Below are 12,210 nucleotides of genomic sequence, written 5' to 3'. Positions count from 1 at the left end.
CTAGATTCACTAAACCTTCCGATGTTCCAGTTTTATTGGTTTTGCGATCGTTCCCCCAACCCCGATCCGATTCACTAAACTTCTGCCCGATCAATCTCCTACCCGATCCGATCTGCCCATGCAAATGAGGGCAAATGGCATGCAAAAGTAGGAAGCGATCGATTCACTAAGCAGAAGAAGAAGAAACACCAACTGGGTTTGCCGATCTGAAAAGAAGCGACTGCTGAGGACCAGTCGCTTACTATCCTTGCCGACTCTCCTGCCCTCTTCCGCCCTGAAATATCAGTATCGAGGTTACAATCCCATATAAAACCACCATCAAAATAAAAAATAACTGTAAATTAACTTTACATATGTGTAAGAATTCCTTTTTTATATATTCTGTAAAAAGCGCATTGCGAGCCCGTGGTTTTAACCCGCAGGTTTAAAGTGTGTTCTGTTCGATAATCTGGATTCACTGCGTCAGTCACAAATCATTCCTGCAGGGCGCGCGTCTGATCAGATTATTTGCTTGTAGAATCTGTTGTGAATCGGTCACTCGGCAGAAATCGGCCAAGAATCGCCCAACACCGATCCAGATCGGTAAATTTAGTGAATCTAGCCCTAATTCTCAAAGGGGAAGAATGTGCAAGATTACCCTGGGGAAAATTTACACCTTGTCAGGAGCAGGGCAGACATTGAGATCTGATTTTTCTGGATATACTTTATCCATAGAAAACCTAACAGGTTTGGATGTGAAAATGCGATCTACACGTACTATTCCCCCCCCCCCCCCCCCCAATTGTTGGAAAAGCCTCCTCTGAATATGAGTAAACATAGGCACACTGTGGAACATGACCAGCTTTATTTACACAGACCCCTCTTTTGCCAAGGTATTGGAAGGCTGAGGCCCGGATGCACTAAAATCATTGCTAAACTCTGGTGGGTCGCTGTGGGGCCAACAATTGTCCAATTTTATTAACAGCGATCGATGTTCAACTGACTTTGCATGAAAAATAGGTTTGCAGAGGTCAGCTGAAATCTCACCCTATCAGTCATAGGAAAAGCGACTTTCACACATGCACAGAGCTGGCAGGGAAAGCCCCATAGGAGGGGTCTTAGGAACCTGGGCCAATCAGGGCCTTAGGCCCCCTTCACAGTGCATCCTGAGATACACTGGGAGGGGCCTGATAGTTTCAGATATTTTACCCATGGGGGAGGGGTAGGTTTTTGTGTGTGGGGGGGGTTTGTTTGAAAGATCAGTTGATTTCTTTCCACCATTGGTTTAATTCCTGTCACTCTAACCATCCAGTTTAGTTTTTCTTACCATTCAAACAGGATTTATTTTTTGGATGTTTAAGTAATTAGGGATGGAGATAAATCTGCCATACAATATTTCCTAGTAAATTTTTATTGCTCAACTTGAATATATTAGAAGTGGGTAACATGGTGACTTACATATATAAATACATTTGAATGCAAAAAGTATACCTTAGAGTAGACTTTCAATATAATCATTATCACTTCTTTTTGGGGAAAAGGTTATTAAAGACTTGCTTATGAGCTTACTTGTAAACTATTGTTCCTTCCGCTCCATGTCCAAGAACATCTTTTGGACTGAATGAGATCTTTCCAACATGGACTATATTTGGGTCTTCATCTAAAAACAAAACAAAACACAAATTGTACCGAATAAATAAATCAGAACAGGATGAAAAGAAGTTATTAAGGCTCATCTGAAGTGTTTCCGCAAGAGCATTCATCAATGAAAACACTCTGAAAGAGGTCATTTGCTGAAGGATGGAATAAATCCCACAAGCCAAGACTTCAGACAGTCTGAATCAACTTGAATGCCAAGACTCAAAGGTAAATCCCCCCAAGAACATAAGAATCGCCGCTGTTGGGTCAGACCAGTGGTCCATCGTGCCCAGCAGTCCGCTCCTGCGGCAGCCCCTAGGTCAAGGACCTGAGCCCTAACTGAGACTAGCCCTACCTGCGTATGTTCTGGTTCAGCAGGAACTTATCTAACTTTGTCTTGAATCCCTGGAGGGTGTTTTCCCCTATAACAGCCTCAGGAAGAGCGTTCCAGTTTTCCACCACTCTCTGGGTGAAGAAGAACTTCCTTATGTTTGTACGGAATCTATCCCCTTTCAATTTTAGAGAGTGCCCTCTCGTTCTCTCTACCTTGCAGAAGGTGAACAACCTGTCCTTATCTACTAAGTCTATTCCCTTCAGTACCTTGTACACCTGTAAAGCAAAGTTCATATCCGTTTCAGATATTTTGAAGCAAGCAGGGTATTGGAACTCGCAAGTGGAGTGCCATCACCCAACAGAGTGCTCAACTGAGCATGTGCAGACCAATGCGCCCTCTAAGGACTGACCGGGTACGAGCAAATTTTCTCTCATGTAACTGACAAGTTCTAAAACCCCCAAATTTTAGAGATTTGCAAGTATATTTTGTGAGTGACGCTCCTAGAATGTTATAAGCAATTGCTCATGTGCTCTGCTCAAAGGGAAAATGGGCGTAGACCCACTTTAGTGCGTTCATGGGGGACAACCTTATATTTTATACAACTATAACAAGGATCGGTCAAATGGGAGGCTTTGGTGAAGATTGACGTGCTGCAGGTCTCAGAGAACACCTGTTACAGGCCAGCAGCTTTGGCTCATTGGTTGAGCTGCTGCCTATGCACCAGATCAAATCCCGGTGCTGCTCCTTGTGACCCCGGGAAAGTCACTTAATCCTCCAGTGCCCACTGCTTTGAAATGCCAAAGCAACAAAAAAGGCAGTATACAAGACCCCGTTCCCTTTCATCAAGCCCAGTATCCTGTTTCCAACAGTGGACAACCCAGGTCCCAAGTACCTGAAAGAATCCTAAAGAATAGCAACATTCCAGAGCTGAGATTGTGATGTCACAATGCCTCATTCCACCAATGCCTAAGAGCCAACCTCAGCAATGATGTCACAATGGCTTCATTGTCTTATACTTGGCTCACATAAGAATTGCTGCTCTGGGACAGACCAAAGGTATGGCTCACTGGTAGAGCTGCTGCCTCTGCATCCAGAGGTTGTGAGATCAAATCCCGGTACTGCTTCTTGTGACCCTGGGCAAGTCACTTAATCCTCCAGTGCCCACCGCTTTGAAATGCCAAAGCAACAAAAAAGGCAGTATACAAGACCCCATTCCCTTTCATCAAGCCCAGTATCCTGTTTCCAACCCAGGTCCCAAGTACCTGGAAGATAGAGATGAGCTGGTTGTTATTGTGTATTTGGATTTTCAAAAGGCATTTGACAAAGTACCTCATCAAAGATTTCTAAGGAACTTTGAAAATCATGACATAGGAGGTAATGGCCTATTATGGTTGAAAGACAGAAAATAGAGAGTAGGTTTAAATGGTCAATATTCTCAATGGAGAAAGGTAAATAGTGGGGTTCCCCTGGGGGTCTGTGCTGGGACCGCTGCTTTTTAACATATTTATCAATGATCTAGAGATGGGAATAACTAGTGAGATAATTAAATTTGCTGATGACACAAAGTTGTTAATTCACAAGAGGACTGTGAAAAATTGCAAGAGGACCTTGCGAGACTGGAAGTCTGGGCGTCCAAATGGCAGATGGCGTTTAATGTGAGCAAGTGCAAAACAATGCATGTGGGAAAGAGGAACCCGAACTATAGCTACGTGATGCTGGGTTCCGTGTTAGGAGTCACTGCCCAGGAAAAGGATCTGGGTGTCAGTGTTGAGGATAGGTTGAAACCCTCAGCTCAATGTGCGTCGGCAGCTAAGAGAGCAAATAGAATGTTAGGAATTATCAGGAAAGGAATGGAAAACAAGGCTGAAAATGTTATCATGTTTCCAAGTTTCTTTATTCTTTGATATACCGTTTATCAACAGGTATCTATATGGTTTACAAGGAAAACGAACTAAAATGAAAATGTACCAAATACAGGTAGAATAAAAAAAATAATAATATGAGAGGAAAACGTAACAAGTGGACATAGTGGAAACAAAAGGATGGAGGGACGTGGTAAGTAAAGAAATACATTGAGATAGGAAATAAAAATAAAGGGAGAGGGGGAAAGTACAATGGGGTAGGGTTCGCTTCAAGAGAAGCGTTTTTGGAGATGGCCATGTGCAGTTCTGGCCGCTGCATCTCAAAAAAGATATAGCGGAATTGGAAAAGGTACAGAGAAGGGTGACGAAAATGATAAAAGGGATGGGACGACATCCCTATGAGGAAAGGCTAAAGTGGCTCAGGGGTGATATGACAGAGGTCTATAAAATACTGAGTGGAGTGGAAAGGACAGATAGTAACATAGTAACATAGTAGATGACGGCAGATAAAGACCCAAATGGTCCGTCCAGTCTGCCCAACCTGATTCAATTTAAATTTTTTTATTTTTTCTTCTTAGCTTTACCCAGTACTGTGCTTGGGTTCCAACTGCCGAAATCTCTGTTAAGACTTACTCCAGCCCATCTACACCCTCCCAGCCATTGAAGCCCTCCCCAGCCCATCCTCCACCAAACGGCCATACACAGACACAGACCGTGCAAGTCTGCCCAGTAACTGGCCTAGTTCAATATTTAATATTATTTTCTGATTCTAAATCTTCTGTGTTCATCCCACGCTTCTTTGAACTCAGTCACCGTTTTACTCTCCACCACCTGTCTCGGGAGCGCATTCCAGGCATCCGCTACCCTCTCCATAAAGTAGAATTTCCTAACATTGCCCCTGAATCTACCTCAAATTATGTCCTCTGGTTTTACCATTTTCCTTTCTCTGGAAAAGATTTTGTTCTACGTTAATACCCTTCAAGTATTTGAACGTCTGAATCATATCTCCCCTGTCTCTCCTTTCCAGATGTGAATTACTTGTTTACGTTTTCCAAAAATACTAGGAATAGGGGGTATGTGATGAAGTTACTAAGTAGTAGAGTTAAAACAAACTGGAGAAAATATTTTAAGAATATAAGAATTGCCGCTGCGGGCTCAACCAGTGGTCCATCGTGCCCAGCACTCCACTCATGCGGCGGCACTTAGGTCAAAGCCCAGTGCCCTGAGTCTAGCTTTAGCTGTGTACGTTCTGGTTCAGCAGGAATTTGTCCAACTTGTCTTGAATCCCTGGAGGGTGTTTTCCCCTATAACAGCCTCAACTCGTAATTAAACTCTGCTGCCAGAGAATGTGGTGAAATCAGTTAGCTAAGCAGGGTTTAAAAAAAAAGTTTAGATACTGGGCAGCCATTTCCAAAAGCTGGCCTGTGGAATTTGGAGTACGTGAATCAGAATGAGCAATGAATCTCATGATACTGCATTAGCATTTTCGGTTGGCCTAACCAATATCAGCAGAGGCCTATGGGACATTATATCAATCTGAATCTGGAATGTTGATGCAGATAGACCCTAAATGCTCCTGCACAGAATTCATATACATTAAGCATCCAGCCAGACTGGATTGTTTATCAAGGAGATATGTTACTTGAATGGGACAAAGAAGCCAGAGACTACCTAATCTCATCTACAATGGGCAGATATAAGATGAACCTAAGCTTTTTAATCTGGAAATTCAAGTAGAATTTTCTGTACCTGTGCCTCCTATTCTGCTATTACCATCTGTACTAGAGAATGACACAGGGAAAAATTCTATCCCCGTCAATACCCCGTCTCCGGACCACCATCCTCTTCACCGCCCCGTCCCCGCCGTCCCCTTCACCACCCCGTCCCCGTCTCTGCTGTCCCCTTCACTGCCCCGTCACCGTCCCTGCTGTCCCTTTCACCGCCCCGTCCCTGTCTTCAGCATCTTCTCCTCTCCATCCCCCCACCCCCAGCACCCTTCACGCGGTCCAGCAGCTCCCTCCCACCGGCCAGCCATGCATTTCTCTCCCTCCCTCTTACCTTCTCTTGTGGCAAAACTGGCAATTTGTATAAGGCTATGCGCTGTATTACAGCCGAAGCCTTGAAGTCGCGTCGGGTTGCCTGCTAGAAAAGTCTCATCCGATGCAACCGGAAACAGGAAGTTGCATCAGAGGAGATTTTTCCAGCAGGCAACATAATGCAACTTCAAGGCTCCAGCTGTAATACAGCTCATAGCCTTATAGAAATCACCAGTTTCAACAAGAAAAGGTAAGGGAAAAGGAGGGAGGGAGGGAGATGCATGGCCGGCGGGAGAGAGGGAGCTGCCAGATCGAACGCTCATTTACCGCGCGTGCTAACCATTCACTGCTCCACGGGGCGGTGAATGGCCTTGTCCCCGTTCTCGTGGTAACCTTTTTTTTTTTGGTCACTGTTTTGGTGGGTTACCGCGGATAGCCGCAGGTAACAACCACCGTGTCATTCTCTAATCTGTACAAGAGGCTATGTCTAACATCCAGATTCTAGCCAAAGCAAATCTCTGTTACAACATTGTATTGATACAGAATTTTTAGCCAATCATTTGCACATCGTAGCGGACCACATAGAAGCTACTACAGCCCATCATAGGTGGAATGCATTTTCAGGGTGGAGTGCTACTGGTCTTAAGGTCTTTTTACATCCCCTTCTTTTCATATTATTAGGAATTTTATTACTTACCTTTTTGAATTGTGGCTTCACCTGGTGCACTTATAACTTTGACATTCTCAATAAAGTCCATCTAAGGAATATTGTCACTCCACAGTGCTTTTTTGGTTTCTCTTGCACTTATAAATGAACCACTACCTCTGTATGAATTACCTCCTATCAATCTGTTGCAGACTCCTGAGAAGGAGATATACTAAGATGGAAAGGCAAATGGCTGGAGAACAGAAGGCAGAGAGTGGGCATAAATGGGAAGTTCTCAGACTGGGAAAATGTGACTAGTGCCCCAGGGCTCGGTACTTGGGCCCATCTTATTTAATATTTTCATCAACAACCTAGAGGATGGAACATCCAGTGAGATCATCAAGTTTGCAGATGACACAAAGCTATGTCGGGCCATCAAATCGCAGAAGGACAGTGAGGAACTCCAGAGTGACTTGAGCCGATTGGAGAATTGGATAGATAAATGGCAGATGAAGTTTAATGTGAAAAAATGCAAAGTGATGCACTTAGGCAGAAAGAATAAGGAACACAAGTATAGTATGTCAGGTGCAACTCTGGGAAAAACCGAACAGGAAAAGGACCTGGGAGTATTAATCGATAGGACTCTGAAGCTGTTGGCGCAATGCGCGGCAGCAGCGAAGAACGCGAATAGAATGCTAGGCATGATAAAGAAGGGAATCACGAGTAGATCGGAGAAAGTTATAATGCCGCTTTTTAGAGCGATGGTCAGACCACACGTGGAATACTGCGTCCAGCATTGGTCTCCATATCTAAAGAAGGACATAAAACTGCTGGAGAGGGTGCAGAGACGAGAAACAAAGCTGGTGAAAGGTATGGAGAACCTGGATTACGAGGAACGACTTAAGAGACTGGGGTTGTTCTCCCTTGAGAAAAGGAGACTGTGAGGGGATATGATCGAGACTTTCAAAATACTGAAAGGAATCGACAAAATAGAGCAGGAAAAAACATTATTTACAATGTCCAATGTGATACGGACAAGAGGACTGAAGCTAAGGGGGGACAAGTTCAGGACAAATATCAGGAAGTTCTGCTTCACGCAACGAGTGGTGGACACCTAGAATGCTCTCCTAGAAGAGGTAATAGCGGAATCCACCGTTCTAGGATTTAAGGGTAAGTTAGATGTACATCTCATTATGAGTGGCATAGAGTGACATGGGTAAGGGTAAGCTAGATGCACTTCTCTTTACGAGAAGCTTAAAGTGATATGGGGACTAAAACTATGCCAGGGTAACCTGGAAGGGCCTCCGCGTGTGCCGATCGCCGGACTTGATGGACCTAGGGTCTGTTCCGGAGATGGCACTTCTTATGTTCTTATGATTCAAGGGTGGAATGTGCAGTCATTTCCAAAAGCTGGCTTGTGGAATTTGGTGTAATCAGCATGAGCAATGAACAATGAATCTCAGGATACTTCATTAGGGGGTTGGAGGCTGGAATCTTATCTTGGCTTAATAAATATCCCAGCCTGCCGTATACTGCAGAAACACAGGGGAGAGCATAATAGTAGGCACATAGCAAGTAATGTGAAGTTAGTCACGTAGCAAAACTTGATAAAAGAGGGAGCAAGCGTGGGACTTTCCTCGGAATCCATCAGCGAGCTGTAAAGGGAGAGTTCCACGATTGACCCGGTCCAATTTCTGCCTGATAAGGGGGAATTCACGGCCATGAGGAGGGTTGTTGCTGCAGTCATGGTGAAGTTGTTCTAAATCGTTTGTGTATTACTGCTATGCAATTTATGTAACGATTAAATTAGTATAATAAGCATTACCTTGTGTATGTCTTTTTGTATGCCGTGAAGTGCTGACTACCTAATGAACTTGGCATTAGATACTTTCCTAAAAGAGAAGTCCATAGGCCATTACTCAGATGGTCTGGGGAAACCACTGCTTATTCCTAGAATAAGCAGCATAAAATCTGTTTTACTAGTTGGGATCTAGCTAGATACTTGGGACCTGGGTTACCACTGTTGGAAACAGGATACTGGCTTTGATGGACCTTTGGTCTGTCCCAGTAGGACAATTCTTATGTTATGTTCTAATGCAAAACTGTTGATGGAAGGATAGTAAATAAATGTTTTTGAGAGGATAATATCAGTTCAATACACAAAGGAGATGGTATACTGTAAACCAACACCAATGAATCCACTCAAATAAATTAGTCTTCAGACCCTCAGAAATGCCACCAATATATATTAGATGGATGAATACAATTAATGTGAATTTACAGTTTACAGCCACGTATAACATCATGCAAATTGAATTTTTGGACATTTTAGTATTCAGAGAGGGAAATCAGTTGAGTACTAAGCTTTTTAGAAAGCCAGTGGCCCGCAACACCCTGTTGCATTTTTCAAGCTTTCACCCACACAAACTCAAGTTTAACCTTCCGGTGAGCCAATTTTTAAGAGCCAGAAGGATTTGTTCCGATTTGGGGGGGGGGGGGGGGAGTTCAAAATTGCTGCCAAGGATATGAAAGATCATTTCCGTCAAAGGGGCTATCCGAGTAAAGCTATCCAGCAAGCTTATTTGCGAGCCCGGTTTGCTAACCGGGATTTGCTCCTAAAAGAAAAGGATAACCATTCAGAGGTTGAGAAATCTAAACTTGTTTGTGTTTTACCTTTTTCAGATGCAACTAAGACCCTGGTAGGCTACATTAGATCTTATTGGCCTATTTTGGGGACTCTGCGGGGTCTGGTAGAATTCCCTGTGATAGCATACACAAGGGGGAAAACTATAGGGCAAATGTTAGAGAGACATGAAAACCTCTATTGAGAAATCAGGTACTCATACTCAATGTTCTCGATGCCAATGGTGTCAGAATACCATCGTAGGAGATAGTTGGCAGGACCCCCAAACTGGCTGGAAAATCCAAGCCAGGGAGAATACCAACTGCAGATCAGATTGGGTTGTCTATATAATAATTTGTCCATGCCCCCTTGTTTATGTCGGTCGCACTAAACGCCCGGTATACTTGCGTTTGAATGAACATAAGTCCCGCATCAATACCCAGTCGTTGACAGCCCCTCTGGTCCACCATTGGATTTCTAAAAAAACATGGAGTGGATCATCTCAAATGGAGGGTGATTGATCATTTGACAGTTGAGGGGGTGGAGGGGAACCTAGAGGCCAAACTAAATTTTCTGGAACAGAGGTGGATATATAGACTGAACACGGTTACCCCTAAGGGGTTGAACCTTGAACTAGAATGGTCATCTCTCCTATGAGTTCCTGCTGGGGGTTTGAAATCTTTATAATCTCTCAATCTTTCATCTTCAAGATGGGAGTGTTTGAAAATATACTTTTGAATAGTTAGTTTAACAGCTATCCCTCCCGTGTGATGTGTTTGGTTTGCCCCTGGGAGGTTGCTTCGCATTGGCCCAGAGACAGCCAGCACACCCACACAGGGAGATACTTAAACCAAGCTTGAGCACGCCGTGGCCATTTTAAAATTCATGAGTGGTCGCGTTGTGGGTAACCAATTCAAACTTAGAGGTAAGCACTCTATTTCTAATGAACGGTTTTGGTGTTTGGTAAAGGTTTTAATAGCAACAGTAGTTATTTATATTATTTATTGTTATTTATAGGGATCGGAGCCCTGATGAAACCCAGTATAGGGTGAAACATGTTGGTGATAGATCCAATAATCTTATTATAAAGTATTAGCTTTATAATAAGATTATTGGCAAAAGAGTCGGAGCAAAGTTCTTTCTTCACAATAGATTATAAGTGACCCGGTGAGGATATAATGTGTAAATCCAACCACTTTTGAAACTAAAATGGAGTGGATGGTGGTATTTCTGAGGGTCTGAAGACTAATTTATTTGAGTGGATTAACTGATGTTGGTTTACAGTATACCATCTCCTTTGTGTATTGAACTAATGCAAAACTGGCCATATCTGGGGGCATTCCTGGGACAGAATCAGTTCTTGGCCATTTAAGTACTGATATTCACTACTTAACCAACCAAGGTAGTCGAATAAGTAGAACCACATAAAAGTCAGTGCCTTACAGCTGGATATTGCGCTTAACCAGTTATGTTTACACCATCAGCATATACCCAAAAACCCAACGCTGGAGCCTGGACATGGCCTGGTATTGAATTTCTGGGTATAACACTGGCAGTGGTCAGCAAAATTGCTGTTGCGCCACCAGCTGAATTTCGGGCCAAAATGATCACTTTCGGGTGGCCCCGTGCAATTGCATAGATTCCAGGCATTCTGCACGTGCTCAGCTGAACATTCCTGAACGTTCCAGTGCTTTGTAAGCCTTGCTCTGCCTTCAGGCTCTGCTGGATGTTACCCCATCTGCAAGGACTACATATCCTATCTGTGCTCAGAGAAGCTCGTCTTCATTACTAGGAACCCAATGTACTTTATTTGATATTCTGGACATAATAAAACAATTTTTTAAGTATACAGAGGAACCTTGGTTTGCGAGCATAATTCGTTCCAGAAGCATGCTCATAAACCAAAGTGCATGTATAATCAAAGCAACTTTCCCCATAGCAGTTAGTAGAAACACAGGCAATTTGTTCCACATCTCCAAAAGACCCTCCCCCACCCCCGAGGCTACTGGCGCGCTTCCACCCCACTCCTATAAACCAGCTTCGTCCACCCCACCCCACCCCCGAGAAACGGCATCGCCCCCCCTCCCCCCAAACCCTTACCGTGATCGGGCACCGGCACGCAGCACCAACCCACAGGATGTGCCGGTGCCGAAGGAGCCTGCTGCCTACCAGTGATCTCTGCTGGGCCTTGAACATCTGCTCATGCTCAAGGCCTTCTGGCTTTCACTCTCCCCGAGATTCTCTGAGAAACCCGAAAATCTCATTGGAATCTCAGAGAGAGCAGGAGCCAGGGCCTTGAGCATGTGCAGATGCTCAAGGCCCAACAGAGATCACCGGCAGGTGGCAGGCTCCTTCGGCACCGGCACATCCTGTGGGTTGGTGCTGCATGCCAGTGCCCGATCGCAGTAAGGGTTTGGGCGGGCGATGTCAGTTCTTGGGGGTGGGGGCTCACAGATCGAGTCAATGCTCGGTTTGCGAGGCAAGATTTGCAAGAATATTTTGCTCATCTTGCAAAACACTTGCAAACCGCATTACTCGCAAAACGAGGTTTGACTGTACTTAAGTCAGAGATTTTGTAACAGTTTGTCATATTGTTATACCTCACCAGTGGATAGGAAACCCTTCTCCTGCACAAAATGGATCACAACAGTGGCGTAGTAAGGGGAGGTGGGGGGAGGGGCAGTCCGCCCTAGGTGCCATCATGGTGGAGGCGCAGGCAACCCCCCTCCTCACCGCTCCCGTCTCTTCCCCCCACCGTATGCGTGCCCCTCTTCCCTTCCCCCATACTAGTTGTTCACTGCGGTGAGTGACAACTTCCAACGCACTCCTCGCAATGGCTCACTTTTGGGGGCCGCGCCTAGGAAAGGACGTTCGAGGGAGAGCAGGCATGGTTTAAAAGAACACGTCGAAGCTACAGCACCTCTCCGCCACCCTTGCCTTTTACCACTCCTCCCCTCGCCGAACACGCATTCCCCCTTCCCTTCCCCCGTACCTCTAATTGTTCACTGACATGAGCGACAACTTCCACCGTGCTCCTCACGACTGCATTGGCTCCTGCCGTCACGTCCACGTGCTGCGCACTGGAAGTGATG

The 12,210-nt window shown here is 44.8% G+C and overlaps 1 protein-coding gene across 2 annotated transcripts in view; it reads right to left on the bottom strand.

Moving 5' to 3' along the window:
• Positions 1-12,210, bottom strand: part of ERN1 (endoplasmic reticulum to nucleus signaling 1) — a 164,931-nt gene that overhangs the window by 23,512 nt on the left and 129,209 nt on the right. For both annotated transcript variants that reach the window (XM_033960709.1, XM_033960710.1), the window contains one exon: positions 1,549-1,639. In XM_033960709.1, coding sequence (XP_033816600.1) covers positions 1,549-1,639 — 91 coding nt within the window. The remainder of the gene's footprint in view (positions 1-1,548; positions 1,640-12,210) is intronic.

This window comes from Geotrypetes seraphini, chromosome 10, assembly GCF_902459505.1.
Source record: "Geotrypetes seraphini chromosome 10, aGeoSer1.1, whole genome shotgun sequence".
Classification (NCBI taxonomy): Eukaryota; Metazoa; Chordata; class Amphibia; order Gymnophiona; family Dermophiidae; genus Geotrypetes; species Geotrypetes seraphini.
Note: the sequence above shows the minus strand (reverse complement) of the source record. Positions and strands in the feature narration are given on the sequence as shown.